The 21,628-nt window shown below is 35.1% G+C and overlaps 4 protein-coding genes and 1 non-coding gene across 5 annotated transcripts; 2 read left to right on the forward strand and 3 right to left on the reverse strand.

The window, feature by feature from the left end:
* Nucleotides 1–2,054: 2,054 nt before the first annotated feature.
* On the reverse strand, nt 2,055–2,138 carry Trnal-uaa (transfer RNA leucine (anticodon UAA)). Its single transcript has one exon. It is a non-coding gene; the product is annotated as a tRNA-Leu (tRNA).
* Nucleotides 2,139–3,220: 1,082 nt separating this feature from the next.
* On the reverse strand, nt 3,221–8,011 carry LOC133326646 (calponin homology domain-containing protein DDB_G0272472). The gene is made up of 5 exons (XM_061535277.1): nt 7,781–8,011; nt 6,372–7,720; nt 4,034–4,424; nt 3,455–3,978; nt 3,221–3,386 (listed from the first exon to the last, which is right to left on the reverse strand). The coding sequence occupies exons 1-5, from the start codon at nt 8,009–8,011 to the stop codon at nt 3,230–3,232; spliced, it is 2,652 nt and encodes an 883-aa protein (XP_061391261.1). The 3' UTR covers nt 3,221–3,229.
* A 551-nt stretch (nt 8,012–8,562) lies between these two features.
* Nucleotides 8,563–9,204, forward strand: LOC133326647 (ATP synthase subunit s, mitochondrial). Its single transcript, XM_061535278.1, has one exon. The coding sequence runs from the start codon at nt 8,563–8,565 to the stop codon at nt 9,202–9,204; it is 642 nt and encodes a 213-aa protein (XP_061391262.1).
* Nucleotides 9,205–11,837: 2,633 nt separating this feature from the next.
* LOC133326650 (serine--tRNA ligase, cytoplasmic) lies at nt 11,838–13,454 on the reverse strand. Its single transcript, XM_061535280.1, has one exon. The coding sequence runs from the start codon at nt 13,338–13,340 to the stop codon at nt 11,838–11,840; it is 1,503 nt and encodes a 500-aa protein (XP_061391264.1). The 5' UTR covers nt 13,341–13,454.
* A 6,542-nt stretch (nt 13,455–19,996) lies between these two features.
* Nucleotides 19,997–21,142, forward strand: LOC133326632 (uncharacterized). The gene has a single exon (XM_061535263.1). The coding sequence runs from the start codon at nt 20,028–20,030 to the stop codon at nt 21,135–21,137; it is 1,110 nt and encodes a 369-aa protein (XP_061391247.1). The 5' UTR covers nt 19,997–20,027; the 3' UTR covers nt 21,138–21,142.
* The last annotated feature ends 486 nt before the right edge of the window (nt 21,143–21,628 follow it).

A 21,628-nucleotide genomic window follows, 5' to 3' on the forward strand; every position in this document is an offset into this window, starting at 1 on the left:
GTTTGCAGCAACAATAATCTATCAACGACGATAACAAATTTATTTTGCTGGGTTATAAAATAAACAGAGAAAATTCGTGTTTTTTGCACTCCACAACAAGAAAAAGGTAAATATTTGCTTAATACACTTGGTTTGCCTAAAGGGATTTGTTTTTTTGCTAAACAAAACAAGTCTGGGAAGTTTAGTACGTTTTTTTGTTCCTGTTTGTTTTTCTTCTTCTTTTTTTGTTTGCAATTATATTTTACGCGAAATGTCAAATGAATTGGAGGCAAGTTTCTTAACGTTTAGCCGCGACAGATCACTTGCTGAAATACACAACCGTTACGATCAAATGTCCACAGACAACTGTTTTCGCTTCGCTTTGTTTATATTGTCTTCGGGGGGAGACTCGCGTCGTTTGTTTTGCATTTATCTGATTAGTGTGTGGGGTTCTTTTTTTTTTGTAAGTAACCTGTTCCACCAGTTAAGATATTCAGTTGATGTTTGAGCGCCTCTTTCTCTCTCTCACACACACTTAACGGGTTTAAGAGAATTGATAAATGTTTACTGTTTTTAAATACTCAGAGAAATTATGTGAAAGAGTAACAGAATACGGTTAATTAATAGAGTGTTGCCAACTGTTTTGAAGAATAAAAAATCGTTTGTTGGGATATGTTTATTAATCAGTCATGTCACAGGAAGAAATTCTGATTGAAAGTGGAATTTATTTCGTATATAAAAAGAAAAAATATAACAAGTACGAGAAACGGTAAAGCTTGGAATACCCACTATTCACCATTCCCAACACATCTGTACATTAGTTGATAAAAAATAGTAGTGCAGTTGATCAATTTTAAAATGACATTCAAACAATCAAATACGGACATATAGTTGGTCATTGGTATACAAATTTTAAAGGATGGAATCTAAAGATCAAGAAATCGAACAAGGTCCCGAGAGATTTGCTGTTGCATTCTTGAATTTCTCTTGCTTACTTAGTTGGCTTGTGACAGAACGGTTGTTCCGTAAGCCGAGCTTAAAAAATATTTCCATGCGCGTCGGTCTTGTGCGCATCTCATCCAATTTAAAAGACCATGTTCCGACATTTTGTCTTCTACTTGATATTTCCATCGCATTCGTGGCTTTCCCCTTCTGCTTGGCTCGCTTTCAAATGTCTTTTGAGTGGGGGTATCCTCATCCATTCTCACAACATGACCTGCCCAACGTAGTCGCTGCAGCTCAATCCGTAAGACTATGTCGATGTCCGAGAATAGATGGTATAGCTCATGGTTCATTCGACGGCCATATTCACCGTTGACGTAGATCGACTCATAGATCTTCCGGAGAATTTTTCTCTCAAACACTCCAAGAGCTGTCTAATATGCTTGCCCAGATCCATACAACAGGTAATATCAGCGTCTTGTTGAGCGTGAGTTTGGTCTGGCGAAAGGTGGCCATAGTAGCATCTGTTGCTCAAAGTTATTAGTTTTGTTTATGGCGGTACCGTGGTATATAAAATCGTTCACTGTAGTTTTCAAGTTCCACAGTTGATCTGAGCCTACTGAACGTCTTGCGCATTGGTACCATCAGCTTGGTCTTCTCGCCATTTTCTGCCAGTCCCACTTTGGCAGACTCCTTTTCGAGTCGTTCAAAGGTGGCGGTTATCTTGGCTTGTGTCTGAACTTTCGTTCCATAAGCCGAGCTTAAAAAAGATTTCCAGGCGCGTTGGTCTTTTGCACAGTTTTTCCAATTTAAAAGACCATGTTTGGCAATGTTGTCGTCCACTTGATCTTTCCATCTAATTCAAAAGTATCGTTGAGAGTCAAAGCCAAAACGCATGTAATTAATGTATACAATTACAGCAAATAATAAACGCCAAATTGACATCATTGATTCCATGTGCTGGAATATAGAATTCTCTCCCATTTCTTCTCATTACATTAAATACTCCATATTTTCCTATTAAAACAATATACATTTTTATTTAAACTATTTTTAATTTTAACGATTATTCCACTTAAAAGATAATGTTTTTTGTCGACCAATAAAAAATTAATTTTGTTCATGTTATGTAATGTCAGGTGTGGGGTTCGAACCCACGCTCCCTCTCGGGAACCAGAGCTTAAATCTGGCGCCTTAGACCGCTCGGCCAACCTGACTTGTTGCTGCTTGGACAGAATATTCATTGAAAAAATATATGACGATACGCATACAAATATATTCTAATAGAAAAAAAGAACACATTCATATGTTGTCATAAGTGTGCCATCCCATTCCGTATGTGCCTTTTTTGGGTGGATCTGCGTAATGTTATTAAAATATTAGGCGCTAGCTAATAATAGAATTGCACACATATTTCAATACACGGAAGAAAATTTAGCATAGACTGAACATTTTTACTAATGCGAGGAAAATGGAAAAACAGATGAGTCAGAATAATATTTATTAAATTATTTATTACTTTTTTTTTAAACCAAAATGTTACTAATTATATGAATACCGAATAAAAATTGGCATATTTGTTCGATGATAATGAATCATTTATTAGATTACAAACCAAATTATTAAGAATTTTCGATCATGATTCAAATATCAGGTCCAAAACACAATTATATATAAAACGAGCACCGTTTAAGATAAAAAAAAAATATTTTTGTAAATTTTAATTATTAAAATTTTGTATGTGGAACCATAAAATTATGTTGCACATTTTTCCAACCACCCAAGAAAATGTATACGAAAAAAAATAAGTTCTTATTCAATTAATTTCATAATATGATTTATAAGTCTCAGATATTGATTGAAAACTTCATTTAATTCTGTTTAAGAGAAAACATTTTTTTGAAATTAGGCGCTTAACATAATTCGACTGTATATATGGACCATGTCCGTCCATCTTTTGTAACCACAAAGCAATTGAGATAAGGTGCGGAAATTCTGCATAGGGTTGTCTTTTGTCTGCATAACTCCGAAGACCTCCTCCGCAAACCATAGGGTATATCTGTCGGGAACATCATCAAGAATACACAATGTCAAATTACATCATCTTCGGTTCCTATTTTTTTTATAAACACATATCATCGGTCATAACTGGATTTACCTTACTTTCTATAATCAATTCGAACAAAATACTAGGATCTGATATCTGAATAAATTATTTATTGTAAAAAAATATCTTGCTATAATTCAAAAAACTATTTTTTATGAATTAAACAATCTAATAAGACTTCACCATTTCCAAAAAATAATTTCAAAGAAAATTCAATTCATCTCTATTTGGTGTATAATCCGGTAGTAATTCCCAAATCTTCATGCGCCAACGTTGTCTTCTCTCTTCTGTTTCTTTTTCCAGTTGTAATATTTGTGGTAATCTCTGCCAACAATCCAATACCTTCCACTTCAAATGCCTAAAATGAATATTGAATTAATATATGTAATTTAAAAACAAAACAAACTTCATTTCCTCCACACTCACCATTCATGATGCATTGTGGCCTGTTTCATTTTAGTTTCTTCAATCATTTTCATACGTTTGCTATAAGCAAACCATTTGCCAAACATCGATTCGGTTAATTTTAATTCATGATAATCGACGGCCACATGATATTTACTACGTTCTTGTTCGGCATAGAATTGCCATAAATGAAGATATTTTCTCTTCAATAAGTGTTCGTAAAAATCATCAGCTTTTTGACAGCGACGAGCCTTTGAAATACGATATATACTAAACCATGCTTGAAAATAGCTTCTTTTATAGAGAGATTGCCGCAACTCTTCACATCTACGTAGATTATCTCGTTTACGTTGTAGCAGACGTTTAAAACCCTCCATACCAATACGTTTGAGCAACAGACGCCTATAGAATTCCTGAGCTTTACGTTGATTTTCTATGTAACGTTGTCGTTCACGTTCCTTGATGATTTTAGCCATTTTCTCTTGGCGACGTTTTTCTTTGAGGGCCTCAATACGCAAGCGCTTGGCTTCTTCATCTTCCTGACGCTAAAATGGAATTTTTTAATTAAATTTTAATTTAATTCATATTTTTAGATTTTACTTTAGCTTCTTCTAGGGCCATTTTCTGTGCCTCTCTTTCCGCCTCCTTCTGCAATCGCCTTTGCCTTGCCTGTTCATGTTTTATACTACGTTCCAAAGCCCGTTCTTGCATACTTTGTAAAAATTTCGGCATTAACATAGCTTTACATTGTAAATTGGCCAAACGTTCATCTTCCTTATCGCGTAGATTTCCAATTAATTGCAAACACTTGGCTTTAGCCTTTGATTTAGCATCTCCCGAACGTATAACAGATTTTAATTCTGTTTTCAATTCCATTCGTGCTTCCCTTGCCTCTTCGGATAATTTACTCAGTTTAAGTTCCATTATTATACGCTCTTGTCGCTCCAATTTCAAACGTTGTAAATCTATGATATCCTGTTGGACTTTTATTCTGGAAATGGAAAAAATATATTTTTTTAGAACCGAAACTAAGTACCAGGGAGGCTCATTCTAATAAAAAAAGCAGATGTCAAGTGGTCGAAGAGGAAAGTAAATGGTCTTCTCTAATAAGTAAGTAAATAAAACGTGGTTAATTTCAACCGAGCTGAATTTGTTATACCCTCCACCTTATCCTAATGTGGATAATTTAAAATAATAAAAACGTTAACTGACACAAGGTCAGCGGTCAAAGTTGGAAAGGACCTCTCGGAGCCCTTCAATACCAAACGAGGATTTAGATAAGATGACAGTTTGTCGTGTGATCTTTTTAATATTCTCCTTGGGAAGGTAATTCGAGATGCAAATGTGATCAGAAATGGTACTCTGTACACCAAACAGCATTTGTTATTAGCATACGCCGACGACATCGACATAATAGGTCAAACATTGCGAACGGTAACAGTCACCTTTGATCGAATTGAGAAGGAGTCTGCCAAAGCGGGTCTGGCAGTAAATGGCGAAAAGACCAAGTTGATGGTATCAACGCGCAAGACGTCTAGTAGACTCGGGCCAACCATGGAACTTGAGAATTACATCTTCGAGGTAGTCAAAGATTTGCATATACCTTGGTACCGCCATAAATAAAACCAATTATATTAGTTTTGAAATTCGGAGGCTCATTCTAATAAAGAAAGCAATTTTGAAATACGTAAGCAATTCAGGAACAATGCAACTCTCGCCAGACCAAACTCACACTCTACAAGACGTTCATACTACCCGTGCTGTTGTATGGATTTGAAGCATGGGTACTTGCGCAAGCAGATGAGACAGCTCTTGGAGTGTTTGAGAAAAAAATTATCCGAAAGATCTATGGGCTGATCTGCATCGATGGTGAATATCGCCGTCGAATGAAGCACGAGCTATACCATCTATTCTCAGACATCGACGAAGTCAGACGGATCGAGCTGCAGCGACTACGTTGGCTAGTCCATGTTGTGAGAATGGATGAAGATGGTTCATCTCAAAAGACAAACCAGCTGATGGTTCACGCAAAAGGGGAAGGTCACGAATTCGATGGAAAGATCAAGTAGATCAACATGGTATTTCAAATTGGAAGAGCTGCGCACAATACCGACGGCCCCGAAATATTTTTTTAAGCTCGACTTATGGAACAAATGTTCTCTCACAAGACAGCTAAGCTGTACCAAGGAGATTTATTCTTATAAAGGCAGCAGAGGTCAAGTGGCCAAAGAGGAAGAGAATAATCTTCTAAAAAGCAGGGCATATGTGGATATTCAAAATATCAAAAATATACCCTATTATGGAGGCTGTGTCAAAATATGACCATACGTTGTAGATCGTACCACAAAGAACCCGGAACTTAAAAATGTCGGTTGTTTTATGAGATATTAAACATTTTTTGCGAAGAAGTTTTTTTATTCTCCAAGAATTCGGAATACTATATTACAGAAAATTAGAGACATTATGGTGTACATAAAAGACCAACAGAGGTTCGATGAATATGTTGTGACGTGGTTAATTGAGATTTAATCTCAGGACTTGATCTACATTTTTATAAAAACATTGTAACATGCAAAATTTGGTTCAGTTCGGTGACACGTTATTCGAATTTTATGGGAAATAGAAATGTTTATAATGGACCGACTTGAAATATGATCCTAGAAGATTTGAAAAGCTGATGGTATAAAAAGTAGTGTTTTTGGTCCAAGACCTACTTGTCTTCTCACTGAATACCAACTTCTTTCACAGAAAACCTTTAGTCTTTCAATTTTTGGCCATCCTTATTAAAAAGATAAGAAATCGTATTCTTCTCTCAGGATTCTATGGGCAAAACTCTTATCTTTCTTTAAGATGTCCTAATGTCCTTTATTTAGAAAGTCCGTTTCTTCACACAGACTTTTAATTTCCCATATATAAATTTTATTTTTATTTTACTTACTTATTCTGATATTTCTTATTGATTTTCAAATTCTCAATACCATTCGTTTTTGCCGGAACTAAGGAAGTGGAAAACTCCCCATCATCACCATCAGCCTGTTGTTGCAATTTTTCACATTTTTTACGACGACTTTTCTCCATACGTATTTTGTCTAAGAAAATATTAATTTTTCTTACACGATCAGCATGGCCACCAACATGTTCCCGTTCGATTTTCTCTACATGTGTGAAATGTAACCATTTCAAGAAATATCTACGCATTATAGTAATCCGGGAATGATTGCTTGTTTCAAATAGTTCTTCAATGATTTTATTTTGTTCATGATTTGAAGATAAATCATCTGCATCAGTTCGATCTTCGGTAGTAGTCGACGTAATGGAAAATAATACATTTTTACGTTCGTGTTTATCTTCTATTGGCCTTCTCATGAAAGTTGGAATTTTTCCCTGAATAACCAAGTCTCTACAACCCTGAGTATTTTTCTCATTTAGACTACTGCATGCAGTCAATGTTAGGGTATTATCTGGTGTATCCGTTTTTGCAGCATGACCATATGTTGTCTCAGTTTCGGATTTCGATGTTAAATTAGGGGATTCGTCTTTTACTGGCTCTTTTTCCTTCTCCTCTTCTTCTTCCAGTTTAAGTTCCATTAATGCCTCTTCAGCTAATTCAGATATTACGGAATCTATACCTTCACTGGTATTCGAACAAGTGGAGTTTTCCCTCTGAAATTGACAAATATTGACATCTTCATCGAATCGTACACAACGCAGGTGTTGGCCATTATTTTGTTCAATATTCTCTTTTAGGGGTTGTAAAACTTCATCTGTATTTGCCAAAGGACTTGGGGTTCGTTGTTGCGGAGTTTTCGAAAGAATTTCATCGTTTTTATCAAACAATAATATTTCCGGAAATTTTGCTGTAATCTCATCCAATGGGGTATCCAAATCTTTGGGTTCTTGTGTGGGTTCCTTTTCTTCCTCTAATTGCAGTTTTTCAGTTTCAGCATTTATTCCATTTTCCATTGTATTTACATCCTGATTCACATCTTGCTTAAACAATTCATGAACCTGCTGAAATGCTTCAATGGGTGTATTATAGAAATCCTCTATGTGACGCTGTGATGTTTCCAAACTATCCATAATACCCTGATTATCAATCAATAAAGAATGGATTTTCTTTTCACAATGACGATCACGTTTATTTTGTTTTTGTAAATGTTGGCGAAATTGTTCCAATTGATTTTCGATATAACGTTCCTCCACCGCAATATTATGGGATTTACAAATATCCAAATTTTTCGAATATGCCACCGTAGCCAGGGGCAATTTCCTGGGTATTTGTTTGAACTATGGAGAATTAATAATAGGGTTTAATATAATATTCAATTATCATGATCCTGTACTTACCATTTCATGCCGTAAATCCATTACCAAGACCGGATCCAATTTATTTTCCGGCCTAGTTGCACCATTCATTAAGTTTTGTTGATTCTTTCCCACATAGTCGATCTCTATGAAACGTTTCACAGTTTCGGTTTTAAGATTTGCAGAATTCGCACTGCCATGCCTTTTTCTTATACGATCCCATCTTGTATCCTTATTATTGGACGTTAGTTTATTTCTTTTAATATGCGTCATTTTGATTGCTCAATTTTTATTAAATATTTGTGTTTTCCCTTTCAATACTATTTTTTCTTTCATCAAAAAATTTATTTGTTTACTTCCGAATAATTGTTGTCAAGGAAACACTTTGGAAAGTGATGTGTTTAATGCCGGGTGGCTATAATTTAACGGCCGGTAAAATATCCCCTAACGTTTGGCAACTCTTCTAATCAGAAAACAGATGAGTTATCGGCGATAACAAAAATAAATCGAAAAAGGGATAATAATTTATCTCAATTGGTGTCTTCCCGTGATGCGATAATGTATATATCTATAAAAATCATAATACGAGGTATAAAACCCTCTTCTTTTTAAAAAATATAAAAAAAAACTATTTTAAGGAAAAAAATAAAGCCGGCCGGCAAACATAACCTATATTGGCAACCCTAAACACTTATCGTATGTGCGAGGCGATGACACACACACACACATCAATTGAGAAAACAGCTGATTTGTTCCATTGTTCGTTTAATTGTATTTCATTTTAAAACCGAAAAACCTCGAAGCTCATATCTTCCAGTGTCGAAATGTTGATTACAAGACCCCTTAACCTCTTAAAATGTGGTTTCCTAACAACAAAACACCTTTGGAACACACCACCAACAACAGCAAAAAATTCCAGCAATGCTTCCCGACAATTGTGGGGATACGTTGCCATTGCCTTCAATCGTGTCGATGTTGATCGTCAGCAATTAGTTGGAGCTGATCGTCTATGTGCCGAATGGGTAATAAAAAATGGTGGTGGCATTTGCACCGTGGATGCTCCTACCCGTTTGATAAATAACTACAATATTCTACCACCGGAACACTACCGGTTCAAAGTGAAAGTGGTTGATGGTTCTGGCGCTTCGCTTATGAAAATTGGTTTGGATCATTTTAAGGGTTGTAATCACATAGATACCGTTATTTTTCACAAATGTAAACACTTGGAATCGGATGGTTTAAGTGGACTGGTACATCTGAAAGATACCCTAAAATCCCTACAGGTATCCGAGTGTGATAACATCAGTGATGATTGTTTTGCCGTTATTGAAGAATTGAAAAATCTACAGGAGTTGCGTATCTTTAATATGCGTTATGTAAAAAATCTGGATGCAATTATCGACAAGCTGAAGAAAACCCTGCCAAAATGTCGCATTGAAACTGCCGAAAAGAATGACGAAAAGTAATCGAAGCAATTTACGTTAATATACATATTAATTTATTGACTTTATTTATTTGCATAGTATTGTTTAAGATTGTGAGAAATGAGAAATAAAAACAAAGACGAACACATACATACATGGTAAGTTTTTTTATTTTAAAATAATTTGGAAACACTAAGGAGATGATGGCAGAAATGTATTACTCATATACATAAATGTTGTGAAATAGCACATCGCACCTGATCATAACTGACGCAACTTGATTTTTTTTTAAATTTTTTGAAGAGAACAGTGTATGATTGTCATATCTTGCCGATGTTAAATTTTGGGATTACATTAAAATATTTATTCTACACATTTCGATTTATAGTATACAAAACAGTAGTATCGTTTTCACTTCGTTGGCTTATGTTGAGTTTGAATATTTTGCTTATTAAAACGATACTACTGTTTTGTTTGGGTTTCCAAAGTCCTTAAATCCTTCTTAAATCTGTTCTGGTATACCAATTTCGTCCTTTTTCTGTGTATAGGAAAAGCTCTTATTTCCCAGAATAGCTATTTATAAAAATATTTTTCTAATGTGCCACTATTCGAAATATTATCTTCACGTTATCAAATTTTTATTTTATTGCAATTATTTATCCCCCCTTGTCGTCCAAAGTAAGCACAGCTCTCAATCCAAAATAAGCAAAAGTGATTAAAAATAAACAAAGCGATTACTTAGCTGGCTTGTAACAGAAGTATTAAGTTTCCAAAAAATTTAGTTGTAACTGGAATCGGAAAGAGTATCTGTGGGTAAACATTTTAATTATTTTTGGGGGAAAAAGAAATCCATTATTTTTATATGAAGTATAGGACTTTATTTAATATGCTTCGGAACGTCCAAATATGCACCGTTTTGTTGTATGATTTGTTGCCATTTTAAAGGTAACATCAACTTCTCTCATAGAAGTCCTGCTCTCTATTTGCAAAAAAAGCTCTAGTATTTGATTTTCACAATCCTCCCTAGATACCAATTTTTTATCATTAAAGAAATTTTGCAATGCAAGAAAAAAATGATAACAACTTGGTGCCAAGTCCGGACTGTATGACGGATGCATTAAAACTTCCCAAACAAGCTCACGAAGTTTCTGGCGAGTCACTGTAGAGTTGTTCTGGTGGAACACATCTCCTGTTGGCCAATTCTGGCCGTCTCTGGTAAATTTCTATCTTCAAACGGTCAAGTTGTCGACAGTAGATATCAGCGTTTGGCCATATGGAAACAACTCAAAATAAAAATTCAAAGATATCTGGCATATGGATCTGATTGTTGGATATGCTGCTAATATAATACTATCAATGATTTTCAATAAAGTATGTATAGAATAAATTTTATATCTTTCTCTTTCACCAAATTTAGTCGATTTTGCAATGTCCAACCGACTCCTGGCTGTTGTGTAATTCACTTTCAAAAATGAAGTCAACCGGTCCAAAACTTCTCATATAAAAAGACAAATCGTAAATAATATTGAAACGAATAGGGTATCAGATTTCGTCCAAAAATTCAATTTTAAATTAAATGCACAGCATGGGTTCCCTTATTTTTTGATACTTCCCCCACAAAACGCTAAACAAAGACAAATCACATCTTTTATAATTATAAAAACGATACTTGTAGCATTGTTTTATTTTAATGGGTAAAAAACCAACATTTTAAGTTATGTTTTTAGTCTATAATATTTCACCCGCAGCCCTGTTATAAACTACGCAATATAACGAAGGTAAAAGTAAATGTGTATATGCGGTCACATGCTGGGATATTGATATTTCCTTTCAACAGTTTGATTCTTTACCAATAATTTTTTATAAACTTACGATTTTCCGCAATAAGTTGATCTTCTGTCCACCTCACGCAGAGCTTGGTTACATTTTTGTTCGACCCTTTACAATAGCCTTTCATTTTTCAGACATGGCTTGGAAACTCAACACACGAACTTCTGGAGCTTCAATGCGTTGAAGTTTATTTCTCTTTATTACCTTGATGAAGACATTCTTTACCTTGTTCAGATTTTTGGCGTGACGAGGTCTCTTTGGTGTAACTCTGTATCTTGACTAGTAAGATTCTCGATCAGAGCCATGGAAATTACCAACCTTTTTGCTATGGAGCATATAAAAATGAGATAATGAAATCGTTTGTTATTTATAAAATATCTGATACTCCTAGTAAAGATCATTTTTTACGGAGTACTCTTCTATAGAAGCATTTTTAAAGCAGATTCCAATTTCATAATATATTCCGAGTTAAAAATAAAAAAAAAATAATTCCAGTTTTATATAGTTTCCTTTATTCCATGTTGTTTATGCCAAATATATTTAATATCGCTTTGCTATTAGATAACGGGAGTTAACATTACATTCTACAATTGATACGTTAAACTTTTTAAAAATTGAGAACAATTATCATTGTGAGTAATAAATTAGAAATACTTAGAAAATACCATTATTTCGAAACAATTTTATCTCCCTTTTGCTTTGTCATACAAATTGCTGCTGATATTAGTTTTACTGTGAATTGTTTATTACTCCTTTAAGCGTATTATAAGAAAATGCATAATTATCGTTTTTTATTTCGTACTTAAACTATGGGACATAATTTCTGTATGTTTGTGTTTTCGATCTTAAGCAGCTGCAGCATCTTTCTTATTACCCTTGCCAGCCTTTTTATTTGTGGCAGCAGCAGCTTCAACATCGATAGGAGCAGGCTTAACAAATGGAATTTCATCCTTGTATTTTTCGGGCATATATTTCTTGAGGGGTTCTGGTACCTTAACACCGGTTTCGGTTTGATGTGTTTCCAAGATGGCACAAATGACACGTGTTGCCGCACACATAGTTGCATTCAACATGTGAACATAATCAACAGCGGCATTCATTTTCTTGGTTTGACCATAACGGACCAACAAACGCCGGGCTTGATAGTCCAAACAATTGGAGCAAGATACCAATTCACGGAAGGCACCACTGCCAGCAAACCATGCTTCCAAATCCAATTTCTTAGCAGCAGCATGATTGAGAGCTCCCGAAACAATGTTTACAATACGATATGGAATGCCCAAAGATTGACAGAACGTTTCAGCATTGCCAATCATTTCATCCATCATTTCCCAGGATTTGTTGTCATGAGGAGATGTCAACACAAATTGTTCTACCTTTTCGAATTGATGGACACGGAAAATACCACGGGTATCACGTCCATGAGAACCGACTTCTTGGCGGAAACATGTCGACAAACCGGCATATTTGATGGGCAATGAAGCTTCTGGCAGCCATTCATCACGGTGATAGGCAGCAATGGGTTGTTCAGAAGTGGCAATCAAGTATTTTTCATCGGTACCGGCTTCATCGGCCTTTTCACTACCCTTACCAACAACCTTGTAAAGTTCCTCATCGAATTGGGATAACTGGGCCACCTCTTGCATAACCTCTTTGCGCATAAAGAATGGGGTATACAAAGGTACATAGTCCTTGGCGTACAATAAATGCAAGGCATGTTGAATTAAGGCCTGTTCCAAAAACACAGCTGGACCAGTTAAGAAATAACCACGTCCTCCCGATACAACAGCACCCTTATCACCATTCATACCGTCAATCATGACAATCAAATCCACATGTGAGTACTTGTTACGTTTTGTGCAATCGCCAAATGTCCTCTCGACTTTGTTCTCCTCTTCATCATTGGATACGGGGACAGATTCGTGCAAGTGATTGCCCACCTCACGCAAAGCTTGGTTACGTTTTTGTTCGGCTTCCTGCAATAGCCTTTCGTTTTCAGCCATGGCTTGATCAATCAATACACGGACTTTCTTGATTTGATTCACCGTCAGCTGTGACAATTTCTCAGCATTCAATTCGGTCAATTCCTGTTGGACCTCAGCGGGAACTTCTTCAGCTTCATCGCCCTGAGGTTCCTTCTTTTTCATTTTCTCACCAATTACCTTGCTGCAGACATTCTTTACTTTGTTCAGATTATCGGCACGATGACGTCTTTGACGCCACTCGGTATCTTGGCTGATGACGGTCTCGACCAGAGCCACGTCTTTGAAACGTTTTTCTTGATTTTTGCGAATGGCATCGGGATTACCACCCTTGTCGCTGCGGAATAGATCCAAATCCAAAACCATTTTTATTTAAGAGAGATGATGAAATCGGCAGTAATTGTCCTTTTTCTTCAATTTGTAAACAGAATGCAATGCCAATCGCTTTGCTTCTTCGTCCGGTGAATCACAACGTGGCTACCCAAATGTTTCGGATTTTTTTTTCAAAAATTTGCGAAACATATGATGCACGGGGTTGCCATAAGTTGTGAATGAAAAGTATAGAGATGCTGTAGACTATGTACATTTTTATTAGTGTGAAAGTGAAGATTCGAAATGACAATAATTTCCTAGTAAAACAGAAAATAATAACTATTTTCAATTTTATTAGTAATCTATTGCATAATTATACAAGGTAGTCAATTTAAATTTATTTCATAAACTAGAATCTAGCCTAAAGAGTATAGAGCGATTCAAAAAACAACAAAATATAGACTACTCGAAAACGTTAAAACTAACAATCAGAGAATGACATCCATTCAACGCAACTAGTAGTACACCGGCTAACGCAATAGAAAAATCATTCATATTCACCAACGCAAATTCTCCTAAGCATAACATAAACACAAAAGTAAGTCAAATACAAATGAATCCCACCGGACTACAATTGTTTCCACAAACAACGCAAATGATCGTTCATAGCAGAGTTTGCACTACCGAGTGTGTGGAGAGCGTAGGTTGAAATAAATCAACCACCAAATGAATAACGTGTTATACGATCAAATGACTTATTGTGTGAAAGAGTAAATACAAAACTGGTGTTGAGAATAACATTGAGAGTAACATTAAGAGTAATTTTCTATACACAGGGGTTGGCTTGCGTTATTTTATTTTTGACTTGCGTTTTGCATAAAATAAAATAACGCAACTACAATTAATGGCAAATTAGAAATTAATATAGCAAAAACGTTTTTAAACAAAAAATTAATTCATTTTTTTATTATAAAAATTCTACATATAAATAAGTCAGTATAGTTATTAGGGGAAATAAAAAATGTATTTAAAAATTAAAAGAATAGTTCGTGTTTTATGAGAAATTTTAAAATATTATGTATAACATAACAGAAATAACAATAAATTAAAAACTGGATTGTCATAGTTCATTCTAAAATTAAGTGATCATAAAAACAAACTTCACTCATAGAGTAGTACTGTTATGATGCGGTGCACCGCATTGATTCGATTGACTTTGTTTCTTTTGCGTTGTTTGCATTGTTTATGTTCTCCCGCACTCACATGCATAAAAACACTCTGAAAGAAGCCGGCGATAGCAGAGAGTGTTTATACGAAGATATGATGTGAATTGAAAACAATCGGTAAAGTGAGAGTCAACAATGGCAGTATTTTCACGAATGACCGAGTGTTGACTGTACTATACCGCATCATTTGTAGTTGCGTTAAGTATTACTATCGCTTTATTTTATGCATAACGCAAGTCAAAAAAAAGCTACCGCATGTCCATCTCTGCTAACAATGTATTAGCTTAATAATATCTTAACGCCTATTCATTTAGAGGGTTTCAGAAACATTGCACCTCAAAAACATTTTTATTATTATAATTAGATTATTTGATTTAGCGACCTGGCACATAGGAACTACCATATTATATTTACTCTCAACCACTAATTTCATTTTACAAGTTTAATTATCTTATCTTATTAGACATCAATATAAAAGATATAATTTATTATTGTTATAATTATTTAAATGTTGAAATCACTTATGAAAAAAACAAACAATTAAACAGAACCTTCTGTAATTATGCCATGGAAATTCATAAGATTTTTTTACACAAATTCTTGTAGAAAATGTTAATAAAAATATTGCCAACAATCACTTCAAAATTCGGAGATTTTCATATATAATTGGGTTTTTTATATTTTTTGACATTTATTTGCACCAACAGCTGGCCCGATGCGGCCAGCTTATTAAATATACCTTGGATATGTGTGTAAATCAGAGCTCCGATTTGCTCGATTTTACTCGCGAGTGAAAAATACTCCCGAGTGGGAGTAAGTAAAGAGTACGAGTTTTTTAGGGAGTATACTCTCCACTCTTTTATTTTGTTTGGGAGTGCTCGCGAGTACTCCTTGATGAAGAAAAAGAGTGTGAGTCAAAATGTTCGAAATAGAGTATGAGTTCACTCTAAGAGTGAAATCGAGTGGACAAATAAATTTGGTTGTTTGGTTATTTGTGTGTGTGTGTAGTAGCAAACATTTTTTGATGTTGATCTTTTGTGTGCTGTGGGGAGATCGATTATTTTGTTTACTGAAAATGTGAAATACAAATAAAAATCTTATACCATATAAGATTTTTATATGTTTTTTATTTCAATTTATAAAATGAATTCAACCGTGTGATTTAATTAATTCAATATTTTTTTAAAAGCATAAACACCTCCAACAAATTTTTAAAATGGTATTCATTAAAAAATGTGGAAAAGTATTCTCCAAAAATATTAAAAGCGCTGGTTTGAAAAAAAAACCCATGAATGCATAAGTGGTTCATTATTTAATTTTAGTATCAAAATATTGTCGAGGGTTTCAATTTGGAGGCTGGTTCGTCTTGCTGTCACTATTTCAGACTTACATAAAGTGAACGCAGAGAACGAGCTTGTTGATGCATGCTTTCCCAGCAGTACAGCAAACCAAACATCACAAAACAAACAAACAATGCACACAAACAACATCATGTAAAACAACGGTATCACAACAAAAAAATAAATAAAAATAAAAGAGTACTCGGCAAGAGTGTAATCTGCTCGATTTCGAGCGTATTTCACTCCCAATCGAAAACGAGCGAAGCACTTGCGCTCTTATTTGAGTGGCAGAGAAAAATAGAGTATACTCTATTTACTTTTTCTACTCGCAAGAGTACTTCCGCTCGAATTCGAGCGAGTTTCACTCTTTACTCGAATTCGAGCGAGCATTTCGGAGCTCTGGTGTAAATACTTTTTAATGCATACACGAACTATGATGTTGCAACACTGCTCAACAGAAACGAAACTTCATATGAACAGTATAGCCATTCGAAATTTTTTTCCGCCGAAAATTTCCCCTAAAAAGTACCCAAAATCAACAATTTATGCCCCATTTCAAAAAATTTGGAGTCCACATACAAATGTCCGTCTGTCTGGATGGCTGTTGCTCACGGTAACTTTTGAAGAGTGTAACGATTTCATCCAAACTTTGCAAATTGTATCGTTTTTCTAAACATAAATAAAATCCAGAAAATCCACTCATTCTCCTCCCCAACAATTTTGGTGAACATAAAACGGCATTTACATTAGAATTTTTTACAGGGTTAACCTACTTTATAAGGATTTATTTGACAAATAGGCAATGGAATTGACAGTGTAAACGTGCTCTTATTTTATCAGCTTTGTAAAACATACTATTTTAAACAAGCTTGCATAAAATTGGAATGTGGTCCACTACGGTCCACACTTCTTTACATACCCATGAAAGGGTAAATATTTTGAAAATTGAACTGAACGGAATATCTTTTTTTACCCAAACTTAGTCCATCGTAATATTTTTAAAGCCTAGATAAAGTCCAACGATGGGATTCAATTCTTCTGGTACATCCTTACAAAGTGTCAACATTTTCAATATTTATAAAGGCAATAGTATGTCTGATTTTCCACAGGCAGATTTTTATTTGGCAAATTTTTGTTTTCTCTTTTGAAATTTTCGCCTGCTTTTCCATTACCAAATTTTTCTTTGCCAAATTTGCGAATCAAAGTACAAAAGAAAGAAAAAAAAACGTCAAAAGTGTTTGCATTTTAAAGATTTTTTTAATATTTTATTTATTTTTTATATATTTTATTGTATAAATTGCAAATATTAAAAATTAAATTTCACTTGCACAAACTAAAACAACAGGTTTGTAAACAAAAGCCGGCTGTGTGTCAGTAAAGCGAATAGGTTCAAAAGGAAATGTCAACAAAATTGTTTTCAACGAACAGAGCAAAGCAGAATTTGCGTGTACGGCAAATTCTGAACAGGCAAATTTTTGTTTTTCTTCCTCGCACCCCTCTCGCCTACAAACTCAGTATTTGCCAAATAAAAATCTGCCTGTGGAAAAGCAGACTATGCGAATGGAATGTCCGATTTGAACAAGGCAAATTTCGGACAATTATCGGCTACCATCATCTGTAGTACCTCCCACACAAACTTAATAAAAAAAAATGATCCGCCTCTATTAAAAAATTATCCACCTCGAGAGGAATTCCGTAGACCTCCGCAATCCATAGGATAAGGGTATATCTCTGTCGGAAACACAAACTGACCCTTCTTTACTGGTTTACCCAAAACTGAACAAGTGAGCGTGTCAGTAAGTAAAACTAGTAAAAGGGAAACATTTCAAAATTGCTCTCAGAGTACAAAATAATTTTAAAAGTTCGGGAACGCAAATCTAGTAAATATGCCAAAATTAGATGACAATACTTCAAAATCAACATAACAGCCAATCAGAAGTAGGCACTCTTGTTTACCATTTTTACTCGACCAAATTTCTCGAGTAAAAAGTTTTCAAAGAGAAAGCCATTTTGTTTTGGGCTCTCTTAAATTTGAGTCAATGTTTTACCAGTTTTGTGGGTTTTCGAGTAAAAAGTTGCAAAACATGTAAAATGAGTAGATTCTTTTAGGTTCTGGAACGGAACTATAGTGTAATGGGGCCATGTGGTTCCCTACACAAATAGCACTGGATTAAAATTTTCAGTGACAATTTATTGGTTGCCCAGATTCACTTCCAGGTTTAATTTCATGGATTTCGTCATAACCGAAAAAATAGCGGTCCCCGGAACTTAAAACATTTTGTAACGTTTATACGATATTTTATTCAATTCCCACATCCAAGTATATACCAGAGATGGACATGCGGTAGCTTTTTTTTGACTTGCGTTATGCATAAAATAAAGCGATAGTAATACTTAACGCAACTACAAATGATGCGGTATAGTACAGTCAACACTCGGTCATTCGTGAAAATACTGCCATTGTTGACTCTCACTTTACCGTTGTTTTCAATTCACATCATATCTTCGTATAAACACTCTCTGCTATCGCCGGCTTCTTTCAGAGTGTTTTTATGCATGTGAGTGCGGGAGAACATAAACAATGCAAACAACGCAAAAGAAACAAAGTCAATAGAATCAATGCGGTGCACCGCATCATAACAGTACTACTCTATGAGTTAAGTTTGTTTTTATGATCACTTAATTTTAGAATGAACTATGACAATCCAGTTTTTAATTTATTGTTATTTCTGTTATGTTATACATAATATTTTAAAATTTCTCATAAAACACGAACTATTCTTTTAATTTTTAAATACATTTTTTATTTCCCCTAATAAGATACTGACTTATTTATATGTAGAATTTTTATAATAAAAAAATGAATTAATTTTTTGTTTAAAACGTTTTTGCTATATTAATTTCTAATTTGCCATTAATTGTAGTTGCGTTATTTTATTTTATGCAAAACGCAAGTCAAAAATAAAATAACGCAAGCCAACCCCTGTGTATAGAAAATTACTCTTAATGTTACTCTCAATGTTATTCTCAACACCAGTTTTGTATTTACTCTTTCACACAATAAGTCATTTGATCGTATAACACGTTATTCATTTGGTGGTTGATTTATTTCAACCTACGCTCTCCACACACTCGGTAGTGCAAACTCTGCTATGAACGATCATTTGCGTTGTTTGTGGAAACAATTGTAGTCCGGTGGGATTCATTTGTATTTGACTTACTTTTGTGTTTATGTTATGCTTAGGAGAATTTGCGTTGGTGAATATGAATGATTTTTCTATTGCGTTAGCCGGTGTACTACTAGTTGCGTTGAATGGATGTCATTCTCTGGTATATACATCATTATTTGTAGTATATATTTAAATGTCAACCACTCCTCTTTGATATAGTTTCACCTCCCAGAGTCTTAGTTTTGGGAAGTATTTTTTTAATTTTTCACACAAAAGTCTTGGACATTTGGCCCGCCAAATATTGACCGATATTCATGAGAACATATATGCTTATTTCCAAAGCAGATTGTGATCTCTAGAGGGACCAGAAAAAAAGTCGAAAATAATTTTAACCGATTGGTGCCGTCTTTGTGCAGAACCTACTTGCAAATGAATGATAAATGATTCATAATAAATTATAATCGGCAGGCGGACAAACATGTCTAGATGGACTCAGTCAGTCAAGATATATCGGTATACTATAACGAGCAATATTACACGTTTTTTTAAATTCTTGGGCCTATAATATACCTCACAACATCGGGTAAACAAATATAAAAAAATATCGATATGATGGAAACATAAAAATGCCCAAAATCCGACCAAGTAATTAATTTTACATTTTTTATTCCCACTCTTTCGGCAACTCTGCATATGATACAAAACGTCACAAATGTGTCATACAAGAGGACGTCGGCAGCGCTGTGCTGTCATTTAGTCTCCATCCCACCTCATTCGTAAATTTTCGGTTATACCACTTTGACTTGTTCTTTATCGGCCATTTTGCCTTCTTCTCTCATTAGCAGGTGGAACGTTTTTCAATTTTTCTTCTTCAGATGGTGAAAAGTCCACGTTTGTTGCACTGATGAGTAAATTGGTGATAAAAATAAAAAAGAAAAATATTTCCGAATAAAATAAGAATTCTGACTTTGGGATATTCAAAACACGTCCTCCATCCACCAGATTATGAGTATTATTGAATTTGAAATTGATGAAGTACGTAAACTCTGTGAAAATGTTGTGCCCAACTCAAAAATAATTGCCAGCACTTCCGTTGCACCTGCACCATTCGTACGTGTTGATATCCACGAGAATCAATATTATCGTCAACTAACAGCGTGCCTACGTTTTCCAATCGACTACCCGAAGGAAGCGATTCTAATCGAACTGAAGAGTAAAACATTGTCGGATAAATTCCTGCAAGGTCTAACAAGTGTTTGTGAGAAGCAACTGAAACAGGAGTGGTTGGGTAAGCCTCAGTGTCTGAATGTGCTCAAGTTCTTGCAACAGTATGTCCAGGATAATCCGTTGTGTGTATGCTTCGATGAGATACAACAGCTGCGTAAAGATTTGGGACCGCAGGCAACTGCGGACCAGTTAAAGTTGAAGCAGAAAACAAGTTCGATTCATTTCACTGTTAAAGGTGGAGATTACTACTACCGTGTAAAGGCTGTGGTGCCAGATGATTATCCACAACATTGTGTGGAATTGCAGCAGCAGGAAACAAATCTTCCGGCAGTTTTGTTGCGCTACTTAAATGGCCAGTCAAAGGAAATTGCCCGTCAGTGTGTGGAACCGCCGTTGCGTATGCCGAAAGGAAAAACTATAGCTGATTTTCAACCGGTACCATCGCTATATAGAGCACTGAAGTTTTGCCTTGAGGCCACCAGAGGATTTCACGCTGAAGAATGTCCTATATGCGGCCAAATGGTGTTGCCACGTAATCCAAACGATTTGGAAAAGGATGACAGCAAGGATACCTATGTGGAGCGTGTATATTGTGGCCATTTGTTTCATCAGGGTTGTTTGAAATTATATTTGTCGGAACCACCATTTCCCAAAGGTGGAAAGTTGTGTCCAGCAAAACGTCGGCATTTACGCTCGGATGCTACTTACTATTTGGGTGGCATGCGAGGCAACAAGATGCCAACAATTTTGCCAGATGAAGGTGGTGCCTGTGGTATACGTTTGGCCCATGACCGTTGGGTGGTTAATGTAAAAGTTGCCGAAAGCCGTTGGGCCCAGAAGCAGGCACGTCAACGTGAATTGGAAGAGGTTGTGGATTTTTTGAAGTGATCGACAAATGGACCATGCAGATTAAAATTGACCAGATTTTGAATGTATATTTTATAAAGGAATAAATTTGATTTATGTAAAAGAGGGAATTTTTGCTTTAATGGGTTACAGGGAATGCCCGATTTCAGCGGTGTTTTGAAAATACGTATAGAATGGATATTCATTTAGCTCGTCTAATAAGGTGTGTTGTTTTTATCTTTTCATTATGCGCCTAAAAGTATGCTAACATTTCATCCTTTTACTATTCAGCTTAATGTAACGATATGGCAACATCAGAGAGTTTACATGCTTTGAGGAGAATAAAATAGCTTCTGTAACAAAAATTTGTGTATTAGGCGCCGAGAACTGGGTAGAACGTGAATTTCGATAGAAACATTAATTAAAATGGAAATAACTCGGCTTGTGATGAAGCTACCGCCATAAAATTGGTATCATTGTTTAGGGAAGATTTTGTAGATTTTATTCATTTCGAAATCTATTTAAATTTATAG

This window comes from Musca vetustissima, unplaced genomic scaffold, assembly GCF_032173495.1.
Source record: "Musca vetustissima isolate MV318-11 ecotype Yass unplaced genomic scaffold, APGP_CSIRO_Mvet_v1 utg22059, whole genome shotgun sequence".
Classification (NCBI taxonomy): Eukaryota; Metazoa; Arthropoda; class Insecta; order Diptera; family Muscidae; genus Musca; species Musca vetustissima.

Coding starts and splice junctions, on each gene's coding strand:
- LOC133326646 (XM_061535277.1), bottom strand. CDS start 8,011: ATGACGCATATTAAAAGAAATAAACTAACGTCCAATAATAAGGATACA. Junction 4,425..6,371: donor AATAAGAAATATCAGAATAA/GTAAGTAAAATA, acceptor TTCCATTTCCAG/AATAAAAGTCCAACAGGATA. Junction 3,387..3,454: donor GCCACAATGCATCATGAATG/GTGAGTGTGGAG, acceptor TATTCATTTTAG/GCATTTGAAGTGGAAGGTAT.
- LOC133326647 (XM_061535278.1), top strand. CDS start 8,563: ATGTTGATTACAAGACCCCTTAACCTCTTAAAATGTGGTTTCCTAACA.
- LOC133326650 (XM_061535280.1), bottom strand. CDS start 13,340: ATGGTTTTGGATTTGGATCTATTCCGCAGCGACAAGGGTGGTAATCCC.
- LOC133326632 (XM_061535263.1), top strand. CDS start 20,028: ATGAGTATTATTGAATTTGAAATTGATGAAGTACGTAAACTCTGTGAA.